The 22,288-nt window shown below is 35.4% G+C and overlaps 5 protein-coding genes across 7 annotated transcripts; all 5 read right to left on the reverse strand.

Moving 5' to 3' along the window:
- Positions 1 to 700: 700 nt before the first annotated feature.
- On the reverse strand, positions 701 to 1,500 carry LOC126265295 (SITS-binding protein-like). The gene is made up of 4 exons (XM_049966260.1): positions 1,436 to 1,500; positions 1,236 to 1,377; positions 1,018 to 1,180; positions 701 to 963 (listed from the first exon to the last, which is right to left on the reverse strand). Exons 1-4 carry the CDS (start codon positions 1,450 to 1,452, stop codon positions 779 to 781), a joined length of 507 nt encoding a protein of 168 aa, XP_049822217.1. The 5' UTR covers positions 1,453 to 1,500; the 3' UTR covers positions 701 to 778.
- A 79-nt stretch (positions 1,501 to 1,579) lies between these two features.
- On the reverse strand, positions 1,580 to 2,716 carry LOC109602378 (myogenesis-regulating glycosidase-like). The gene is made up of 5 exons (XM_020018739.2): positions 2,513 to 2,716; positions 2,219 to 2,458; positions 2,009 to 2,165; positions 1,775 to 1,959; positions 1,580 to 1,720 (listed from the first exon to the last, which is right to left on the reverse strand). The coding sequence occupies exons 1-5, from the start codon at positions 2,714 to 2,716 to the stop codon at positions 1,580 to 1,582; spliced, it is 927 nt and encodes a 308-aa protein (XP_019874298.2).
- Positions 2,717 to 5,297: 2,581 nt separating this feature from the next.
- Positions 5,298 to 7,840, reverse strand: LOC109602376 (myogenesis-regulating glycosidase). The gene is made up of 12 exons (XM_020018738.2): positions 7,819 to 7,840; positions 7,656 to 7,763; positions 7,391 to 7,598; positions 7,108 to 7,339; positions 6,811 to 7,050; positions 6,598 to 6,754; positions 6,365 to 6,549; positions 6,197 to 6,309; positions 6,026 to 6,145; positions 5,827 to 5,968; positions 5,609 to 5,771; positions 5,298 to 5,554 (listed from the first exon to the last, which is right to left on the reverse strand). The coding sequence occupies exons 1-12, from the start codon at positions 7,838 to 7,840 to the stop codon at positions 5,370 to 5,372; spliced, it is 1,875 nt and encodes a 624-aa protein (XP_019874297.2). The 3' UTR covers positions 5,298 to 5,369.
- A 1,071-nt stretch (positions 7,841 to 8,911) lies between these two features.
- On the reverse strand, positions 8,912 to 10,337 carry LOC109602375 (rRNA methyltransferase 3, mitochondrial). Its single transcript, XM_020018737.2, has 4 exons — positions 9,921 to 10,337; positions 9,618 to 9,865; positions 9,172 to 9,561; positions 8,912 to 9,105 (listed from the first exon to the last, which is right to left on the reverse strand). Exons 1-4 carry the CDS (start codon positions 10,262 to 10,264, stop codon positions 8,936 to 8,938), a joined length of 1,152 nt encoding a protein of 383 aa, XP_019874296.2. The 5' UTR covers positions 10,265 to 10,337; the 3' UTR covers positions 8,912 to 8,935.
- Positions 10,338 to 10,434: 97 nt separating this feature from the next.
- Positions 10,435 to 21,876, reverse strand: LOC109602389 (phosphatidylinositol 4-kinase alpha). 3 transcript variants are annotated; one of them, XM_049965866.1, is made up of 19 exons: positions 21,647 to 21,876; positions 20,478 to 21,537; positions 20,258 to 20,422; positions 18,895 to 19,547; positions 17,858 to 18,840; positions 17,669 to 17,807; positions 17,304 to 17,618; positions 16,805 to 17,174; positions 16,540 to 16,747; positions 16,258 to 16,487; positions 15,932 to 16,149; positions 15,614 to 15,795; positions 15,245 to 15,557; positions 15,070 to 15,190; positions 14,826 to 15,016; positions 14,597 to 14,773; positions 14,368 to 14,544; positions 13,902 to 14,308; positions 10,435 to 11,034 (listed from the first exon to the last, which is right to left on the reverse strand). In XM_049965866.1, exons 1-19 carry the CDS (start codon positions 21,734 to 21,736, stop codon positions 10,809 to 10,811), a joined length of 6,225 nt encoding a protein of 2,074 aa, XP_049821823.1. In that variant the 5' UTR covers positions 21,737 to 21,876; the 3' UTR covers positions 10,435 to 10,808. The 3 variants fall into 3 exon arrangements, with proteins under 3 accessions (XP_049821823.1, XP_019874312.1, XP_019874314.1); XM_020018753.2 differs by having other exon boundaries at positions 15,932 to 16,155; XM_020018755.2 differs by lacking the exon at positions 10,435 to 11,034 and adding an exon at positions 11,620 to 11,864 and having other exon boundaries at positions 15,932 to 16,155.
- Between the last annotated feature and the right edge of the window lie 412 nt (positions 21,877 to 22,288).

The raw sequence follows: 22,288 nt of genomic DNA on the forward strand, positions 1-22,288 counted from the left end.
GACAGAACATCAATAGGTTTTGTTTATTAATTGATCCATTAAAATTTTTCCTTGTGGTTCCATCCAATTGGTGAATAACTGTCCCTGAAAGGTGTCCCTTCATCCATAATTGGTGCACCCAATATGCTTTCACCAAATAAATATTCTAATGCAAAAAATACAATAAAATGCATTTTGCCAAATGTTCCATATAATGTATAAAATATAATTTTTCAAGTTAAAAAGCTTCTTTTCATAAAATTGTTGCATAAAATTGCTTTAAATGAAGATTCTTAATACAATTATAAATATGTATTAGTATCTTAGTTATTAATTTCAGAATAAGGCAAAACTTATTATGTACGTATGTTTGTTTCAATTTTACTTTCATATATTTGTTCATTAATATGAATATTAATATTAATATATCAAAATAATGAATAAAATCTAATTTCTCAAGTTAAAAATCTCCTTTTGACCAAATTTTACTGAGTAAAATTACTTTAAATAAAAATTGTTTAATATATTTGTAACTACAATTATAAATGTGTATTTGTTTATTGGTTATTAATAATTTTAGAACAAGACAGGACTGATTTAAGTTATTAATATAGTATTTAACTATAATTCATCAGTTATTATTTTACATTTGTTTTCAGTGCAATGTGTTCATTGGAAAGGGGTTTGAAGAGGACGTTGGAATAATAATAATAATCTTAAATATTTAATAGAAACCATTTTATTTTATATATTTTAATTTGTGTTACATACTGAAATATATGTGTTATGTATATTTTAATTATTGTTTTATAAAGTATGGTAAGATATCAATAGGCGCACTATAATTTTCTATATTGATTGGTCCAATGAAAATATCTCCAGTGTTTCCATCCTTCCAAGACCCAACAGGTAAATAAATATCTCTGGAAACTGCCCCTTGATCCATAACTGGTGCAACCAATATACTTTCACCTAAAAGGTATTCTGAAACAAAAATCCAATAAAATATAATTTCAAAAGACGTAAATATAAAAGTACCATCGCTAACTTTCAGTGCATCCTTATCCAAAGGATCGATCCACCAAATGGGAGCATTAACTGGAGTACCATTCACAATCGACTCATTCATAGCCTTTAATATTTCTCCACTATATTCACTATGTAAATCGATAGTTTTTTTAATCAGCTTCTCTGTATCAAACTGAAACAAATCGCTAATGAAATATTTAGCTTTGATATTAAAGAAAATCTCACACCTTATCACTTGGAATTTCCCAAGGAAGAAAACTAAATTGCATGGCAGGCATGAAGACATTCGCTTGAGACCAACGAACCAAGAGTTCAGCATCAGGTGTCATTCCATTATATCCATTACCTCCAATCATGTCAGGTAAAACTCTAAAAAATTATTGATCACTAATAAATAAAACAGTGTTTTTTATTAGCTTTTACTTACAAAGTATAACCGTTCATGTTTAACTGTAACAGAGTTGTAACTAAAGTTTTTAGTCCATTCTCGAAGTCCCAGGAAGAGTCTTTATCAAGCATACGAAGGAAAATTGGCAAATCTTGAGTCCTAAATAAATCAATAATTAGTCTATTAAAATTTTTCTTGTGAATTCATGTACTTATATGCGGAGCGTACTTCAACCAAATCACCAAATTTGGCAACAGTTCTTATATAATTACTTGTAATGCAGTTTGGTACCAATTCAATGTCTTCGTTGGGATAAAAGTTGGGCTACAAAATAATTTAGTTACAACAATTGAAGAACACTTATTATAATGAATTTACAGCATCTGCATAATTAGATTCTCCAGCGTCAAACTTAAAGCTATCTATTCCATGGTCTTTGATTTTACTGACTCTATCAGAATACCATTTACGGGCTTCTTCTTGAGTAAAATCAATTTGATGAGAATCATTACCGTTCCACCAGGCTGCATGTGAACTCCCTTTATTGTTCTTTACGAAATAACCTAGAGAACACAATCAGTAATAATATATTAAGTGAGATTGACTAATCACCTTTTTCAAGTCCAACTTCATCATTTGGACCACAGCCCACATTTACAAAAGGATGAAGCCAAAGGGTAACTCTAAAGTTCTTCTCATGCAGAGTTTTTACAGTCTCATCAATTTTTGGGAATTTAATGGTACTAAAATCTTGATGGCCATAACATTTCTGTAATTTAACCAATGTTAATCAACTAAAACACATGGATTATGTTATGTTACCTCCCACTCATCATCAATTTCTAGCTGTCCGGCATATCCATGCTCGACGATTTCATTTGCGAATTCCAGAATAACATCATCGTTGATCTCCGCCTTATATTTCGCCCAGGTTGTCCAAATCGGCTCACTTATCATTTTCTCACTAGGATGCCCCGTAGGTTTGCCCAAAAAGTTATCAATGGCAAACAAATGTGCAGCTTTGGCATTTTCCTGCACCCCAATCGTGTAATTAAGAACAACCTTAAATACTCCAAAGTAAACAACCAGTTTAAATTAAGACTAGACTAGTAATACCCTGTTTCTTCCGGCGTAAGCATCTTGAACGTGAGCAATAAAGCAAACCTGATCGGCTTCCAAATTGTTTTGGTCGATGTACAAAGGCGTCCTTTCATCCACATAAATAAACGCCCCCTTGGAATTCAACCAGTAGGGTTCCACCACAGCGAAATTATCCGTGTTCGTGACCACATAAGGTCTGTCGGAAGCTTTGATTGTCATCTTCTCCAAGGGCCAGACTTGCCTGTATCTATGTGGGAAAGTATTTGTAAGTATTTGTAAGGACTTACAAGCACGAGTTACCTTTGAGGCCCTCCGAACCAATTGATCGTCGGTGGATTTAGATCATAGCAATCTTTAAAAGTCAAGTTGGTGTTTTTGGATTCCCAAATAATTTGCACGGTATCTTTTCTTTGAATGTATGAAACAGTAGCGTCGTCTGTGTAATTTAAGCCTAGGCCAAGGATTCCCGTTAACACATTATCCTTTCCTTCCGATTCTAATTTTAAATAAAGACATGATTAATAAACTCAAAAACAATTTACATTTAACTTTACCTTTAGAAACAACAACATGAACGCCGTCAGGTTTGTAGGAATATGATACTGTTACAGCATCACATTTTAATATTGTACCAATTAATATTAGCACAAAAATGCCAACTACAAACAAATTTAATTCAATATAAATAAACAATTTAATTATTATAAATCTTACCTTTGTTGATGAAAATTGTCATATTTGGACTTATTCACTTAAGACTTAGTTTAACCTGAGGATTCTATATATTTATAACATTATATATCTGTTATCTTTATCAATTTTAACCACTCACAATTTTTTTTTAATTTAAGTGTGTTATTATAATTATTTATAATTACTTTTAGTGTAATAGAAAATTGTATATTTTCGTATTTTTAGTATATAGAATTCAAATGCATAAAATATGATGTACAGTGGGGCCTATTTGAAAATAAGATACCGCCAAAAAGATCGTATTTTTCATTCGATTTTGGATTTTTTCAATTGTAAAGCTTGAAAATATTTACTTATAGACAAATTATCATGTTTTCTAGCATAAAACCAAAACCTACTGGGTAATTTTTTGAATATGAAAATTGAAAGAATCATACTGGCAATTTTTTTATATTAACTACACCACTGGCTTAATCACTCCTCAAAATGGGTATATACAAAATTTCACAAAAAAATATGCAGATTCATAATTATCTTTTTTTCATCAATATATATTGTATATACTGTATAATTTAATAATGGTATAGTTATATTAAAACTCGTAATATTCATACAACTAACTTTTCCACAAAAATATAATTATGAATAATTTTTTATGAAATTTAGTATATACCTCTTTCAGGTGGTACTTAATCCAGTGGTGTACTAGATTTGCTATAAAAATTTTCATGTCTAAAAAACTGTAAACTAAAACTTTAGTTTTATTCCGGAAAACGTTATATTTTGTCCACAAATACATATTTTCATACAGTACAATTGAAAAAAAAGTTTGTCCATATCGGACGAAAAAAAACAAATTTTATGCAGGTGTTTTTTTCAAATGGGCCACATTGTATGTATTTCGTTTCTACAGTTTTTATATATTTAAACTGTTCGATCTTAATTAATAAATTTTAATTTAGTTATTTGAAGATATTAATTATTAATTAATCACAATACCAAAATTGTATAAAACTTGAAAAATTCTCTTTCCAAAACACTAATTTATATTTGATTTTATAATTATATAATTTTCCAGTTAATTAAATTAAAAAATGTGCAAATGCATTAAATGTTTGTTTTTTTAAAGGTCACATTAAGGAAAATACCTTAACGTTATCAGATACGTTTTAATTAAGGTTATTTAAGGATCACGTTTAGATTCTTACAGATCACGAATTAGTTATTGACATAATGTAATTTACTTCAAAATTGTACTAATCTCAAAATTAAACAAAACAAATATTGATGTTTGCCTTTAATAAACAATTAACATTTTTATTCAATATTTTGAAATGACTTATTCTTTGATTAGATTTTAATCTAATTTTTTTAAAACACGTTATTCCAATAATATTTTTTTTTTTAATTATTTCTTTTGTACTAAATGGAACACATTTTTAATTGAAAATATCTCTTAAACAACAAAGATTTCTGAAGTAGTTAAATTAATAAGTAAAAGACAATTAATATTTATATAAGCTTTTCATTTAAAAACATTAATTATAACACTATACCATTATTTATATGAATGGCAGTAAATAAAAAAAAAATAAATGTTGGTTTGTCATCACAAATAGTATGAAAACGTTACAAACAATTTTATTTAAGATCTTACATATGTTATATAGAATCAGCACAGCTTGTAAATAAATATTTATATAGATAGAATCGTCGTACCAAGAAAATATAAGTTTGTAGAGAAATCCATGTGACCTTTTAAGGAGCTTTGTGGTGACCAGGCCACTACTTCAGTAGAGAAATATGATGAGTATCAAAAATCTCTTTTAAAATCAATATTGTTTACAAAATACTCAAACGACTATTTCAAGGACTATTAATGAACGACTAATGTATTTAATCATCACAGTATTTTGGAAACAGTAAGAAGCAACAATGCACTTTGTTTAATCTTTATGATTATTAAGAACCAACAACATAAAATCTAAGTATTTTTAAATATTTTTCTGTGTATTTATATAGAATTTGTTGCACGAGTACACACTTAATCAAAATGGATCAGATAACAGAAAAAAAGGAAGTAGTAAGTATAATAATCAAACTTAAGTACATAATATAAATTATTTTATTCTATATATTTTAATTTATCATTATAAATACATCATTATATACATTTTAGTTATTGTTTTATAAAGTAAGGTAAGACATCAATAGGTGCACTGTAATTTTCTATATTGATTGGACCAATGAAAATTTCCCCAGTGTTTCCATCCTTCCAAGATCCAACAGGTAAATAGACATCTCTTGAAACTGCCCCTTGATCCATAACTGGTGCAACCAATATACTTTCACCTAATAGGTATTCTGGAACAAAAATCCAATAAAATACAATTTCAAAAGAGTTAAATATAAAAGTACCATCATTAACTCCCAGTGCAACCTTATCCAAAGGATCGACCCACCAAATAGGTGGATTAACTGGAGTACCATTCACAATCGACTCATTCATAGCCTTTAATATTTCTCCACTATATTCACTATGTAAATCGATAGTTTTTTTAATCAGCTTTTCTGTATCAAACTGAAACAAATCGCAAATAAAATATTTAGCTTTGATATAAAAGAAAATCTCATACCTTATCACTTGGAATTTCCCAAGGAAGAAAACTAAATTGCATGGCGGGCATGAAGACATTAGCTTGAGACCAACGAACCAAGAGCTCAGCATCAGGTGACAGACCATTATAAGCGTTACCTCCAATCATATCAGGCAAAACCCTAAAAATTAAGTAATTATCAATTAATTGATACGTGTTTTCATTGACATTTACTTACAAAGTATAACCGTTCATATTTAGCTGCAAGAGGGTGGTAACCAAAGTCCTTAGTCCATTTTCGAATCCCCATGAAGAGTCTTTGTCGAGCATGCGAAGGAAAATTGGCAAATCTTGAGTCCTAAATCAATCAATAATTAGACTATTATATTTTTTCTTTGGAATTACGTACTTGTATGCAGAGCGAACTTCAACCAAATCACCAAACTTAGCAACCGTCCTGATGTAATGACTTGTAAGGGAGTTTGGTACCAATTCGATGTCCTCGTTTGGATAAACGTTTGGCTATAAAATAATTTAGTTACAGTACTTGAATAATAATCAGTTGCAACAAATTTACCTGATTCGCATAGTCAGATTCTCCAGCGTCAAACTTGAAGCTGTCTATTCCATGATTTTTGATTTTGCTAACTCTATCAGAGTACCATTTACGAGCTTCTTCCTGTGTAAAGTCAATTTGATGGGAAGTGTTAGTGTTCCACCAATCTGCATGGGTGTTACCGTTCTTATCCTTTACGAAGTAACCTATAAATACGTTCAGTAATAATTTATTCATTTAAATTCTTGATTTACCTTTTTCAAGTCCAATTTCTTCATTTGGACTGCATCCTACATCCACGAAAGGATGAAGCCAAAGGGTAACTCTGAAGTTCTTTTCGTGGAGCTTTTTTACTGTTTCATTAATGTTTGGGAATTTAATGGTACTGAATTCTTGATGGCCGTAGCATTTCTGTAATTCATCCAATTAGTATTTTACCAAACTGTTACTATTAAGTATAAATGTACCTCCCATTCATCATCGATTTCCAACTGTCCAGCATATCCATGTTTGACAATGTCATCGGCGAATTCCAGAACAACGTCATCGTTGATTTCTTTCTTATATTTCGCCCAGGTGGTCCAAATAGGTTCGCTTATCATTTTGTCATTAGGATGGCCAGTAGGTTTACCCAAGAAGTTTTCAACAGCAAACAAATGTGCCAGTTTGGCATTTTCTTGGACTCCAATCGTGTAATTAAGAACTACCTTAAATACTCCAAAGTAAACAACCAGTTTTAATTAATTAGATTAGACTAATAATACCCTGTTTCTTCCCACATAAACACCTTGAGCATCAGCAATAAAGCAAACCTTCCCAGCCTCCAAATTGTTTTGGTCGACGTACAAAGGCGTTCTTTCATCAACGTAAATGAATGCCCCATTGGAATTCAACCAGTACGGTTCAGCAACAGCGAAATTATCTGTTTTGGCAACTGCATAAGGTTTGTCCGAAGCTTTGATGGTCATTTCTTCCAACGGCCAGACTTGCCTGTACCTATTTTAAAAATTGTTAGCATATACATGGAGTTAAATTCACGAGAGTTACCTTTCCGGTCCTCCGAACCAGTTGGTTGTTGACTGATTCAGATCGTAACAATCGCGAAGCCTCAAGTCTGTGTTTTTGGTTTCCCAAAATATTTGCACAGTATCTTGGTTGATTGTGTATGAGAAATTGGCGTCGACGGGGTTGTTATGGGTGTAATTTAAACCTAAGCCCAGGATTCCCGTTAGCACAACATCTTTTCCGTCTGAATCTAGTTGTAAAAATGATTACATTTAAAGACCATAAATAAATTGGCAATAAATATTACCTCTGGAGACAATAACTCGAACTCCATCAGACCCGTGTGAAAGAGACACTGAGAGTGCATCAGATTTTAATATTATGCTAGTTAATACTAGTAGCACAATAATGCCAGCTATAAACAAATTTATTGCAATATAAATTAACAGTTTAATTATTATAAATCTTACCTTTACAATTAAAAATAGTCATGTTGGGTCTTGTTCACTTATGACTTAATTTAACCTGGGGTTTGTTGTATTTATACTATTATCGATCCGTTATCTTTATCTAACTTTAGGTACTCGTAATTTTTTTTAATATAAGTGTGATTGTAATTAATTACAATTCATGTTTAGTTTAACATAATATTTACTGATAGAATTATATATTATATATATTTATAATTATTTAAAAATATTTATATTTTTTATTTCTTCCTTGTACATATCGATTAAAAAGCTTTTGATCCTACTGAACTTTGAGAGAGACATCATACATGACAGAGACAGTAAAAGATTCCCACTACGAAACAAATTTGCAGACTATTACTGCCTCTGTCTTACATGATGTCTCTCTCAAAATTCAATCGGATCCAACGATTTACGATTGGTATAATAGACCAAATTGATTTTTTATAAAAAAAAGTACATACCTGTGACTATAATAATCAATATGATAAATGGATCGATCCTGCAATAAATTAGACTTATTCAGATTTGTAACAGGTTTTTCCAAATAATGTTATTCAACATTACTTTACTTCTGGTTGCGAATTTCATTTTATAAAAATTGTAATATTGTCTGTTTAAAATAATTTAATTTGTTAAACTAATAGTTTTGAAATTAAAAAAAAAATCATTTAAATTAAAAACATTATGCATGTGCATTAAATGAATAGGTGACATTTAGGGGAATACATTAATGCTATTATATCTGATTTAAGTGATATTACTTAAGGATCACGTTGAGATTCCTACAAATCACGAATTAGTTATTGACTTAATGTGATTTAATTCAAAATCGTTGGAATAGGAAAAAATTAAGTAGTTTGTAGGGTATTGATCACGTATTCTAAAGATTGAAACTTAAACAAAATAAACATTATTGTTTGCGTTTAATAAACAACTATATTTTGAAATAGCAATTTTTTAGATTAGATTGTAATCTACAAGAGGTAAGCCAGTAGGGCACCTTATTTTTTTAAAATTATTAACATTATTCTGACATTTAAATAATAATTTATTGATACAATGTTGTTATAGGATAAAAAATAAAAGAGAATATGTTATGATATTTTTATTTAATTTATAAACTATTTTGTGCAAGCTGTCTTTTTACTTCAAAAACAATAATTCCAACTGCCATTCCATTATTTAAACTATCAACATTATTACTAAGTGGAATATTTATTCTAACTCCATTATATTGGCTTAAAGTTTTGTAGCAGTCTAAACTAATACCTTCAGTTTCACCACCTGTAACAATAGAAGAATTAACGTTACTTCCAATAATTACTGTACAAAATATACTTTAGCACTCACCTACAACAATAACTGTATGTTTTGCAGCATCATACTTAATGCCATAATAAGGTAATAATGGAACTGATTCCTGCAACTCATTCATATGTTTATGGCTATTGTCAGCAACAAACATATTAACATTTTTGCCTAGCAAGTTCTGAATTTTTGTCCAGTCCTGCTTCTGATGCATTTGCAGCTTGAAGTGAGCCCCAGAAGAACTCCTCAGTACTTTGCTGTCCCAGATGTTCACACAACCTTTGGTCAAGATCACTTTGTGGCATCCTACTCCACTGCAAGCCCTTAAAATTGCTCCTAAGTTTGTTGGGTCCCTGACATTATCACAGATCACTGTCAAAGGCAAACTATTTGGGCTTGTAAACTCTTCAACCTTTGGAGTGTGCACAACAGCTAAAAATATTAGATTTATTTTACAATAGAAGAGGTAGACAAAAAGTATTGCTTACCCATTATTCCTGGATTTGTGGTGAGGTCTGACCATATTTGCATTTCTTTATAGGGCATTTTATATAATTTGGTGCCTAGCTTAGGTAAAAATGGCCTGAGATATTCAACTTCACTCATCCGGCTAAATATAATGTAATCCACCTTGCATCCAGAAATTAGAGCGTCTTTGATCAATCTTTTACCCTCCAGTAACACTTTTTCTGGGGTTACTTTGTCTTTTTTAGTTTTTAGCTTTGTTAATAAATTTCTAAAATAAAATTGATTTATAAAATGTATTAATTGCATTTACATTAAGTATTTACCCAACTCTTATGTCATTATTTTTCATTTTTGAATAAATAAAATTACCCTCACTGTCTATTACAGTTTCGAGCATATCTGTGACTACAACTTTTTTCTTTTGTGATGAAATAGACAAAGGGACTAGATTTTTGTTAGGTTTTACTTTAAATTCAGGTGGTTCTTGGTTCCTTTTTGGCTGAATTGTTGAAAGTCTTTCGATCTTTTCAATTTCTTGTTCCTCATCTTTAAGTTCTTCGTAGTCTGGGGGAAGAACTCTTTTGGGTGTTCTGTGACTCCACCTTGGTAAATAACGAATTTGTTGATAAAATACTCTTTGCAGAGTGTTTGGTAAAAAATTAGCCATAATACAACAATTATATTAATTAATATTGTTAGTTTAAAATTATTAAAATACCCATGTACAGGTTATATTTATATAAAACTTAGGTTAGGAAAGTAGGTTATGTTTACATGCTGTTTACAAAAGGTAAATACAAAAATAATTATTTATAAAAATTTTAATTTAAAACAAAATTTAATTTTTAAAATACTTTATTTAATTTGAAACAATAATGTTAACAATAAATATAATTTATAAAATATACAATTTATTCCTATATATACATCAACAAACAACTTATAAAAATTGTTAAATACTTTCCACCGCTGAGTGTGACACAGTACGCCAAAAATTTCAAATTTCATCCAAATTTCCCTAATTCACAATACTGATAAAATTAATTTTTGGACATACATCTAAAAATGACCAACAAAATGTAACAATTACACCTGAAACACATTTCAACCATATAACATGAAATACTGATCAAATGGGGAAGGGACAGATGGTTGCTAATTCTCAAATATCTAAAACACATTAACTAATGGAATTGTCGAGTATTTTTTTTCTAATAGGGTATTTGGTTCTGATAATATTGTATCATGTCGTAAGTGCGTGTCCTGAAGTTCAAGAAACTGTTCCGTATTATTTGCAGCATGTAGGCGGCCGCCTCCTTGTCGCTTGCCCCGGGGTTGAATCTGCCCCTCAGCAATTTGATCGTCTGGCCACGGAAACAGGGAAGACCAGTGTCCAGCATCAACGACACCAGCGAGATTATAGCCTCTTGGAACGGTCTAAAACAAACAATTTATAATTAAAACTACTGCTGCATGAGGTGTTTTTAATATGTATAGCCAAACGAAATGGTTTATGGTGATAAAAGAGTTTATTTAAAATAGTACAGTACAAATATAATTGAATAATCAATCAAGTAAAATTAATTATATAATGAATCTTATGTCGCCTCCTTTATGTAATATAAATCTGATTATAATGAATACACTCTTCACAATTAATCACAGCCTTAAAACCTTTCTTCCGTCCATTTGGATGTATAAATCAGCAACGTAAATTCTCAAATACTCCAATACAAACTCGACGTACATGACCAGAAAAATATCCCTTGAGAACACATAAAATATCTAAAACACATTATCTAATGGAATTGTCGAGTATTCTTTCCACCGTTGAGTCTGACAAAATTTCAAATTTCATCCAAATTTCCCTAATTCAAAATACTGATAAAATTAATTTTGGACATACATCTAAAACTAATCAACAAAATGTAACAAATACATTTTAACAACGTAACATGAAATACTGATCAAATGGGGAAGGGACAAATGGTTGCTAATTCTCAAATATTAAAACACATGGAATTGTCGAGTATTTTTTTTTCTAATAGGGTATTTGGTTCTGATAATATTGTATAATATCGTAAGTGCGTGTCCTGAAGTTCAAGAAACTGTTCCGTATTATTTGTAGCATGTGGGAGGCCGCTTCCTTATCGCTTGCCCCGGGGTTGAATCTGTCCCTCAGCAATTTGATCGTCTGGCCACGGAAACAGGGAAGACCAGTATCCAGCATCAGTGACACCAGAGAGATTATAGCCTCTTGAAACGGTCTAACACAAACAATTTATAATTAAAACCACTGTTGTATGGGGTGTTTTCAATATGTATAGTCAAACGAAATGGTTTATGGCGATAAAACAGTTTATTTAAAATAATACAGTACAATACAAATATAATTGAATAATCAATCAAGTAAAATTAATTATATAATGAATCTTATGTCGCCTCCTTCATGTAATATTATCGGATTATAATGAATACACTCTTCACAATTAATCACAGCCTTAAAAGCTTTCTTTCGTCCATTCGGATGTATAACATCAGCAACGTAAATTCTCAAATATTCCAATTCAAACTCGACGTACATAACCAGAAAAATATCCCTTGAGAACACATAAAATTGCTTTTCCGTAAAATCCGTATATTTAAAATAAATATTCGACTGGTCTATGACGTGGAGTAGTTGAAACGGGTGGGCGGCAGCAAAATGATCCCTTAACGAGTTAGCGTTTGGCAAAATCTCCTTGCAATTCACCACTGGACACTTGATCGTCGGACGAAAGTGACAGAATGAATTCTCGTGCAGCTGCAACATCGTCGAGAACCTGTAGTTTCCACAGCCCCACTTGCAGTACACGCCCACGTTTTGTTTTATCCTCATGGCGTTGGAGTCTTCGTTGTAGCAATGTCCGGACGGACACTCCTTTTCGTACAGGTAACACGACTCGCAGATTATGTGCTTGTTGGTTTCTTCGTCGCAGCAATATATAACTTCGTCGAACAATTCGCTGCATAATGGACAAGTTGATGGGATGGTATATATTGGGCCGGTGATCACTTTCGTTTGACACTCGGATAGTTTCCAGTCTAAATGTTTCATGGCGGAAAATTTCGTCAGTAATATTTTATGAACTGAAGGGGAAGTTGCGGGGGTGGGCTTGGGCACGATCATATCGCGATAATTGTCTGTAGAGTTTCTGCGCATCGTCACATTCTTAAGTAGCGACTCGGAGTTGTATAACTGTGATGCACGCCTGACTGCCAAAGTCTTTTTGGGAGGTTCCGGTGGCAAAACTATCTGTTTGACGTTTATAAAATGTGAGCTGCTCACGTAATCCGTTTTCACAATGAAATCGCAATTCGCAACCGTATGATGCTTGTCAAAGTTTATCACTCGTACAATGCTCGGCTTAAAAGTCGTGTCGCAAGGAAGTAAATTGGTGGAAATGAACACATGATCTTTGTCGTGCGCAAACATACGATACTTGATGCTCTGCGCAATCGTTTTCGGTCCTATGTGAATGAGTCCCAGCTTCAAAATTCCATTGTCACCGTCCACGGAAATAAAAAACACAAAAATCAGATTATCCTTAACGTACATATAAAAATTCTTGCAGTTGCAACCACGCTGCTGCTCAACATCAAGTCTTTGTGCATCACTTCGAAGTGCTTCAAATAAAGATAAGCCGACTCCAGCATCAACGAACACACATTACATTCGTAATCACCTCCGGTGCACGATTTCTCGTGATTCAGCATGTCCATGGGTTTCAGCGCTACATTGCAACCCTCGTATTGGTTCACGCACTTGAATAACACCCTGGCGGTGAGGCTGTTGATCAGGGACCGTGGTCCCGTGTGATTCTCTTCCTGGCATCTTCCGCAACGTTTCGAACCGTCCGGGTCGATGGTTACGGGCTGGATCGACAAATACTTGCGGCAGATCGTGCACGTTAGTGTTGAGAGCACGTTGTTGGGGAGTAGCGTGCACATTTTGTAGCACAGTGTTACTGAATGGTGTTACTCAGGTTGTCGATGTTTTTTAGCACGGGCAAAAAACGTTTTCATGTATAATGGTGGGCAAAATTAATACGCAAAATCAGGTAAACCAACTAATGTGGACTACTCAGTATTATAATATGACAGTTTCCAAATTAAAATAGTCAAACTGTCCTAAAGTAGTTAGTTGAGTATTTCCAGACATCATAGAGATGTGCAGCTACAAGCTTCCAGTTCAATAATGAGCATTGGATGCTTAAGCAATATTTATCTGAAACTAAATCAACGTGGACTTGAAAGTTACTTACCGGACGGCTAAATAAGCCTGCACGCACAACTCGGAGAACCATCTGAAAGGCGGCGCCTCGACTTTGCCGCCCATGATCATCACCATCTCGTCGGTAAGTTTGATGTCCGGTTCGAAGCCCAGATTGCCTCCCGGGGACGACTCGAACATGAATCCGAAGTCGATGTGGATGATGTGTCCGTCTGTGTCCAACATGATGTTGCCGTTGTGTCGATCCTTGATCTGCAACAGGAAACCTACGACGCTGTACGCGGCCATCGACACAATGAAGTTGCGACGAGCATTCTGGAACTCTTTCGTGCTCTCGTCGCCGTACGTCTTCAGGAAGTACTCGTACATGCCTATGTCGGTTTGACGACCCAGTTGGTCGCGGGATTTTGCGTTGGGGACGCATTCTATGACCCCACACTGAAATATTTCGGGATTATTACTTGTTGGCATTGTTTTGTGGATTTATTTGTGCTTACCCCTGGAGCTGTGGCGACCACTCGGTAAGGAAACAGATACAAGTCGAGCCCGACGGTTTGGAAAACGTTCTTGAATATTCCAATGACCTGCAACGCCAACATGTCTTGTCTGACGTCGTCTCCTACTTTGAAAATCGCCGCCTGCCACAATTCCGGTCCTAAACTCAGCTCCTTTTGCTGAAACGTCACGTCAAGTCATTGTTACATGTTAATATAATATATTTCGTACCTGGTTTGATGAAACAGCCATAGCAATATTTTCTAGTTCATTTATGCCACACTTCATGACTTTAAACTTGGCCAAATAAGGAGCTTTAGCAGCACTCTGCATGGGAATGCCACTTTTGTAATCAATATCCAGCACCATTGCTTCAGGGTTACTTGGAAGGTAACAACCGTTTTGTACCTAAAATGTGTCCAAATAAACACTATGTATACAAAATTTTTAATAGTTGTACCTTAATTCTGCTTAGCGCTTCCAGGCAAGCCTTGCGTCGCTCCGGTCCTTTAGGATATGGCCGAATTTCGCCGGATATGTTCGTGATTTTGTCGAAGAAGTCGAACTCACGTTCGTAGAACTGCAACGCTGGGCCTGATAATTCTGACAATATATTTTGGCATAACGCCTCCAGTTGGTCGTATAAAACAGCTACAAAACAAACCAATAATACATAAACTTTGAATTATTATATAAAATCTTACGATCTTTCTGTTGCATGTCTTCGTCCAAGTACATGTTAGTCTTCATGTTCCAAATCAATTGGTGGGCCACAATTTGCGATTTCTTAGCAATGTACTTGATAAACTCCGTCACGTAACCCATCTATAAAATAAAGCTTCACCTGATTAATTGTCTTTAAATAGAAGGCAAACTTACTGTGTCGTGTCTCAACGCCTGGACGAGTTGGGGAATGTAAAACAGAACTGCATCCGCCGGATAGGAACTGAGCACCCTCACGGCGTATTGCGACGAAATCGGGTGCGGCGGGAACTGTCGACTGAAAAAGGCCAGCGCCTGAATAGGCGAAATTGGTGCCCAAGTCAGCATGTAATTCAGCTTCGGAATGTCCGCCAGCAATGCATCTGTGGTAGCCAGGTACTGAAGTGCCTCCGGCACGTGGGAAACACAGACCGGATTCTGGAGGATCAGGTGTTTGTTCTCGTTGATTATAGCTTCGTTCGTTCGAAACCTTGACATTAATTAAAGTTATTATGAGGATTGAGGCGTGTGACGAGGTGTTGGTACCTGCATGGAAGATAAACGGCTAGTACTGGTGAAATATCCCACGCAAGGCGAGTAAAGTCTTGCCACTGTTTGTCGGTTATCGGTTTGCCTCGCCAGGCTGCAATGTTTTCCTCGCCCGGAATTAGGAGTTCAGCTTTGCCCGTCGGATTGTGCCAGACGTTCAAAAATTCAAATTCGACAGCCTGTAAAACACCTTTAAATTTCAGCTCAAAGTTCCTTAGAACACCATTTTCTATAATGAATTTACTCATGACCTTAGAATAAGCTTAGGAATTACCTGGTTCATTGTAAACTAGTTTTATTATCAGATAAACTTACAAGCAACTCCAAAATCAGATTCCTCTTTTTCAAGTAACACTTGACGAAATTGTCGGCCATCGGTGCCCTTTTAGACTTTGAAGATCGTTTACTTAAAGTGGCGGAACTGGTAGATAATGGTACGGTGTTAATCCAACCGGTTGCTGGACGGTTGAATTCACCAGGTTTTGCTAGCTCGTTGTTTTGTATCGCCGCTAGTGGAGTTGTGGGACCTAGATCTAAATCTTCGTGGTTTAAGAAAGGTACGGGATCGAAATAAACATGCAAGAGAAAAGAAACAAAAAAGAAAATTATAAAATAATTAACAGTTAAATGTATGTTTTTACCTCCAACATCTGAAGCTTTTAAGTACTTCTTGTCCGAATGGAGCATTTGCCAAAATTTAACTAAAGTGGTTATGTCCTCCCTCAATTCAGAGGTGGATTGAGTAGGACAACTAACTGGCTTACAAAAATAGTCCAGGCAACTACAGTAAATTCTTTCTCTAAGTACATTTTTTGCCAAACTTTTAGGCAAAATATCTCCTTGCAATAACGACAACCCACAAGTCAATAGCCTGTAACACATTGTATTATTTTAATTATCAAAAAACTGCTAGGAATACTGACTTGAATCTGGTGCCTATGGCTGAAACATGTCTTGTCTGACAAGGCGGGTCTTGACCCACACACATCGCCAAAGACCTATGGATTAAACTGGCCAACATTTCAACTTTCTCATAACTGCTGTACTTGATGGTCTCCACCAATTCACAAATAAACTGCACCCAAATGGCATGGGGCTTGACGAAAGGAGGATCCGGTTCTAAATGACACCCTAGTACCAAAACAAAATTAATATATACCCACTGAAAACCAAATAATCAATCAATACCTTCATAAGCTGACAACGGACTGGTTGGCGGCTTCGTGATCGAAAACAAGCCCAGCTTCTTGTGCACGGTGCAGTTCCACGCTGAGACCATCTCCTGCAAAAACCGTATCTCCAGTTCCGGCTTCGATGTGATCAGCCACTGCCAACATTCGACTGCCGTCAGCATCGCATCGACGGTGAATAGCTCCACCTGAGACCACGCAATGCAATGCAACAGGTTCCTGTTCAGCTCCTGCGAGGAAATCAGGAGGGCGGTGGCTTGCCACAAGGCGTCCCTGTGCAGGGCGTCCGATCGCTCCTGGCACGCCTTCCAGACGCGGGACAACACGGCGTTCACCAGAGCGTCTCTACCTCCGTCTATCATGTCCAACTACAAAAAATAACTTTGAATATTGTATGGGGTTGTTAATTTGATCTACTTTAGGTATTTCCGGACAAGATAATTAGTGAGGAAACACACAAAAATAATTTGGGATGTAAAGAGGGAAATACTACTGACCTCAAGGATGCCTTTAACGACGCCGGTGTACTTGGAACGCATCGCCGACGTGGACATGATCTTCGATGAATCGCTCTTCACACATTTCGGCCTCTTGTCCAGCGTACTCGTGCTCAACGGCGCCGAGTACACGTTCAAAGGACCAAACTGCTGGAGGGACTCCAAGGCCATGCTCAAACCAGTGTGGTGCCAAATCCCAGATGAAGGGATGTGATTGATGTACTCCTGGATATGGGATCGGGTCCATTGTGGGGCCCATTTCAGTGCCTCTCGAATTATGCGATCTGAATTCTCAGCGAAATCTCTCACGATTGTCTAAAACAATCGTGTTAATACATGCATAATATAAAAATGACTGTTGTTACTTCTCTGGCTTCCAACGTGTCCATCAGTTGGATGTTGTAGGGAGTCTGATGTATTCTGAACGTTGGTGTTTCTTGATTCGGATCAATTTGCAAGGAGTATGACAGTACTTGTAGGATGTCCAACATCGTCCACAAAACCCTGAAAATTAACAATTAAAACACCAAATAATCTTAAAATAATTATTGTACCTTCTGCTCCATAACAAGTGTGGAAACTTGTCCACAAGTCTGGAGAGAAACTTGTCGGAGACGCGTCTGATTTGCTTGTGTTGGTGGTTGAAGTTAACGAGTAAAAATTGGGCGTGTTGCTCCAAGTCAGCCTCCCTGACTTCATTCTTGGGCTTGTTCTTCATTACCTCCAAAAACTTGTCGAATACTCTTTCACCAACGGAAGAGACGCAACTCCACATACCCGCTTTGTCCTTTTGAAGTGCCGAGTCACTCAGATAATCGGAAATAATAGGCACCAAACTTGGTTCACCAGAATATTGAACCCTCAGCGTTTCCACCCAGTAAACGCTTAACAAAAACGTGCACTGAGCGAAGGAAAGCTTGTTAACGTACGCCGTAACATCAGGAGGATGCTTGAGTAAGTCCAAAATTTGCGACTTCAATTCCTGCAACTCGTTTATGGAGACGCAATCGTTCCTTACGGCACTGGTGTACTGCAGCTCCCTCATTTCGGATCGGCTCGAATTGGGGGAAATTAATGTGGGTGACTTGACTGCAATCTCTCTGACGCCTTCGTACCATTCGGCCGGCCACAAACCTGATTCCGAGGCGGTGAAGCCCATAATAACGCAGAACAGCCAAAAGTCCCTGAAGAGTTTGTGAATTCTGGGCTTGGGATTTTTGATGGGGGGCAACCTCCGCAAAAGTACTGCTATGACGGGTATCAGGACTCCCAAATTTCCTGCGGAACTTGAAGCTTTCAAGGCTCCTGGTGATTTGTCGCAGGCCCTTTTGCCGTCCAGACCCAACTGTACGAACAGTTCAAGTAATCGGCCGAGGAGTTCGTTCATTTGTTGCTCGCCTTGGATGTTGTCAGCAATGTTGGCCAAGGCGTTGATTACAGACCTGGAGACGTGTCTGTATTGGGTCTTATCGTTTGTGGAGTTGTATGCAGCACTCGCACTTTCTACGGTAATCATCGTAAACATTTTCATCACAACCTGAATCATTAAAATCGTTATTTTATTGTTAAATTTTAATTATATCATTCATACTTCGTATACATGAGGTTCGCACTGGGCGATTATCATACATCCTAGCTGATCCACGATCAAAGTGTCGAGGGCCGAGGGCACCCGACAAAATCGTTGTTGGAAGAACTGCAAAATTGTATCAGTTGTTTTGGGGGTGCCTTTCATGGACACCGCCACGTGACCCAGCATAATAACAATATTCGTGGATATCAAAGTAGATTCGCTGTCCTTTTTCTCAGCAGTGAACAACCTATTCGAAACGGCAGCCACCAAAGCCCTGACACAATCAGGGTCCGAACTGTGTGCGGCACCTAAGGCGTAGCACAAGTTTTCGATGGCTGCGTCTCGTAGTCGTTCAAACGCCGACTGCGTCGACGAAACGGTTTTCGTGTTCGACTCGACCTTTAAATCGTTGCCTTGCGGTGTTATCTTGATCGGTTCCTTGTTGCCTTTGGCGTTTGCTTGTCGGTGCAACTTCAGTAGGATGGGTGAAGGAGTTATGAGGAAGTCTCGCAGGCAATAAATTGATGTGGAGGCGATGTTCGGAAATTTCTGCGCCAGTTTGCCCAAGCCTTCTAGACAAACCATCAACAGAGGCATGTGGGCCAAAATTAAGCGGTAGCCTTGGCTAGAGTTTATTTTTTCGCTCAGACGACCGCATAAACTATCAGCGCCTAAAATTATTCACAATTATTCTAATTGGTCTGTTTATTTTTTAAAAAAATACACATTAATTATGCATTTTGATTAACTTTAAAAATTATTTATAATTTATAAAATAAATCAGAATAAGTGTAGATTAAATTATGAAAACAGCAACATAATTGCCTTATCTTTTACTATCAAAATTGACTCATAAGATAGTTATTTCCTTTATAATTCAGACAAATGATATGGTGATTAAGCAGCAACTATATGTCCTAAATGAATAGCTTTAAAAACATAATTACATAATCTTAAGGCTGATAAGGAACACACATTTGTAACATTATAACATATACAAAACACATTAGTTATTCATTGTCCTTATATCAATAAGATAATGTATAATAATTTGTGTGCAACCACATAAAATCCAAATAAACCACACAAGGGTTAAATTAACACAATAACATAAAAATTACAATTACTTTGAATAACAGTAAAAATGTTATGTGATAAAGGCAAAAAACGAACGGTGGAAAGGATTCGGTCAAAATAAAAACCAATACTATAAACTAAAAGTAAAAACAACAGGGAAAACATATTTCACCTATGATTGTAATTAAAAATTGAAGCAAAGTTGAAAAGTTATATTCACTGTCCACTGTAAATAAACAGAAACAATGTCAAATTGTATTCCAAATTTATCATTTGAAATACAACATAAAACCACCACATTTACCTGTTTCGTCGCCAATAGCCCAGACTAGCAAATCCACACAGGCAGCATTGGCCATAACGTTCATTTTAAACTTGTTGACCAATGCAAAATTGCTTTCCCTATCTTCCTTTTCGCTTGCATCGTGATTTTTGCTCTGCAATTCTGTTTGCCCGTTCAAAAACAACCCTGAAACAATCCACGTTTTACATAATTCAGTCACTGTTTTAAAGTTAAACCAAACCTTTGACGAATTCCTGAACATCCTTGGTGAAAGGAATAGGCAAATCCTTCTGGGGTTGCAACAGTTCCCTCATTAAAGTAACCATGACCAAATTGACTGTTTCAGAAAACGTTTTATAAGGAAAAATCAATATTTTCCCTGTGGAATGTATTTCTAATGCTGTTTCATCTAGTAATTCAAGTACATCTTTTGTAAGTAACTTTTTGTTCATTGCTAAAATGGTAGATAAGTGAGCCTCTGGAAATATAATCTGCTTTTCCTTGTCTTTCAGATCGTTGATCCTCAAATGTGGAAATTGGTTGAAACTGGAGCCAAATTTGGAGAAGAAATACGTTGTGGCATCATAACTGCCCTGATGGTGGCAAATTATGGAGCCTCTTTTGAGTGAGTTTGAATTGTATGCAATGTCTGTTGTTTCATAGCCTTGTGTTGTTAGGGTAACAATATCCACAGTTGCTGCTAAATTCCCTGATAAACTTCTAGGAATAATATTTCTAAAATTGCTGAAACTCCTTTTGTAAGCATTTTGATCTTTGGTAGCCTCTTGACTTAAAGGGGGTTCAGGCTTAGGAAATATTCTACATATCAATGGTGGATCATTAGCAGTAAATCTCCCCATTGCCCTAGCTAATCCAATAAGTACTGGAATTGTTGTCTTGCTCACAAACAACTTTGTGGCACTATTGCTGCTATCTGGGTCTTGTAAATTTAAAATACTGTTGGTTAGTGATACCATGCAATCAACCTGGAGGTTTATTATGCTGTTCCGTGCCTCCTCACAACGCACTGCAATGTCACTCAACAATGTGTGCAAGCAAAAGCTGAATTTCTCAGCTATGGGAATCCTATCAGTTTCATTGTATTTCATTTCATCCACCCATGTTGCCTTTTCCAACAGTTTGGCCAGGTTCATTAAGTAAGGGAGTATTTTTTCTTGGTGTTGCAGTCCAGACTCCAGAAAGTATATTCCCAAAGCAATGACTGCATCTTGTTGGCGACAACTGATTGCTATCACCCCATTTTTCACTTCCGAAGGACATAATGTGAACAACGTTTTCACCTGTAAATTGTCGCGTTACAATCGACGAACAAGTTACAACGTACAAAGTTCATTGTATGTTTTCCTTGAACCAGAAAAACAAAATTATGTTCTAATCAATAACACCTACCTTTTCCCATGGTGTGTTTTTTATTGCTGCGAGCGATCTGGCCAAATGTAGCACTGTTTTATGGAAAAATATCTTCGTATCCTTCGTCATACTTGTAAAACTCAATTAGAACTTTAAGAAATACATTACAAGAGCGATTTGCCTAACCTTTAACAAGTAACACCTGTCATGTTTATTTATAAACGTCAACGCACTGTTTTACATATAAAAGTAGTTGGGGTAGCATACCCGTACAGATTATGCAACCCACGTCACGCACATGTACAAAAGTATTGAGGGTACCACAGGGTATTTCCATAGATATAAAGTAAGACAATTGTTCCATAGACACAAATGCATTATGTGCATAGTGGTTGCATAAGAACATATAAAATTTTAAGTAATAAATTATGTAATTGTTTTAAATTTTATAAATTAAATTGATGCAATTCATTATTGTTGGTATTGTTAGCCATGTATACAATGTGGCCCACACGCCACACACTCATAAATTTGTCAGATATTTTTAAATTGTAAAACATTAAAATACGTACTTATACATAAAATTTTACATTTTTTATCTCAAAACCATTGGTGAAATAAATAAAATTTGAATATTTACGTTTTATGACAGTATTTAACTGTAATTTTAATAGAGTTTAT

This window comes from Aethina tumida, chromosome 4 (genome assembly GCF_024364675.1).
Source record: "Aethina tumida isolate Nest 87 chromosome 4, icAetTumi1.1, whole genome shotgun sequence".
NCBI classification, from domain to species: Eukaryota; Metazoa; Arthropoda; class Insecta; order Coleoptera; family Nitidulidae; genus Aethina; species Aethina tumida.

Bases quoted from the DNA above. Each gene is read 5' to 3' on its own strand.
- LOC126265295 (XM_049966260.1), bottom strand. The intron at 1,181-1,235 runs GTGTGAGATTTT...GATTTGTTTCAG, and splicing joins GGGAAATTCCAAGTGATAAG to TTTGATACAGAGAAGCTGAT. The intron at 964-1,017 runs GTACTTTTATAT...TTTTTGTTTCAG, and splicing joins TGCACTGAAAGTTAGCGATG to AATACCTTTTAGGTGAAAGT.
- LOC109602378 (XM_020018739.2), bottom strand. From the start codon at position 2,716: ATGACAATCAAAGCTTCCGACAGACCTTATGTGGTCACGAACACGGAT. The intron at 2,166-2,218 runs GTAACATAACAT...GTTAAATTACAG, and splicing joins AAATTGATGATGAGTGGGAG to AAATGTTATGGCCATCAAGA. The intron at 1,960-2,008 runs GTGATTAGTCAA...TGTGTTCTCTAG, and splicing joins TGAAGTTGGACTTGAAAAAG to GTTATTTCGTAAAGAACAAT.
- LOC109602376 (XM_020018738.2), bottom strand. From the start codon at position 7,840: ATGACTATTTTTAATTGTAAAG. The intron at 7,764-7,818 runs GTAAGATTTATA...ATTTGTTTATAG, and splicing joins GACTATTTTTAATTGTAAAG to CTGGCATTATTGTGCTACTA. The intron at 7,340-7,390 runs GTAACTCTCGTG...TTTTTAAAATAG, and splicing joins TGGTTCGGAGGACCGGAAAG to GTACAGGCAAGTCTGGCCGT.
- LOC109602375 (XM_020018737.2), bottom strand. From the start codon at position 10,264: ATGGCTAATTTTTTACCAAACACTCTGCAAAGAGTATTTTATCAACAA. The intron at 9,866-9,920 runs GTAAATACTTAA...ATTTTATTTTAG, and splicing joins AATAATGACATAAGAGTTGG to AAATTTATTAACAAAGCTAA. The intron at 9,106-9,171 runs GTGAGTGCTAAA...CTATTGTTACAG, and splicing joins ACATACAGTTATTGTTGTAG to GTGGTGAAACTGAAGGTATT.
- LOC109602389 (XM_020018753.2), bottom strand. From the start codon at position 21,736: ATGACGAAGGATACGAAGATATTTTTCCATAAAACAGTGCTACATTTG. The intron at 21,538-21,646 runs GTAGGTGTTATT...GACAATTTACAG, and splicing joins AAAACACACCATGGGAAAAG to GTGAAAACGTTGTTCACATT. The intron at 16,156-16,257 runs GTAAAAACATAC...TAAACCACGAAG, and splicing joins AAAAGCTTCAGATGTTGGAG to ATTTAGATCTAGGTCCCACA.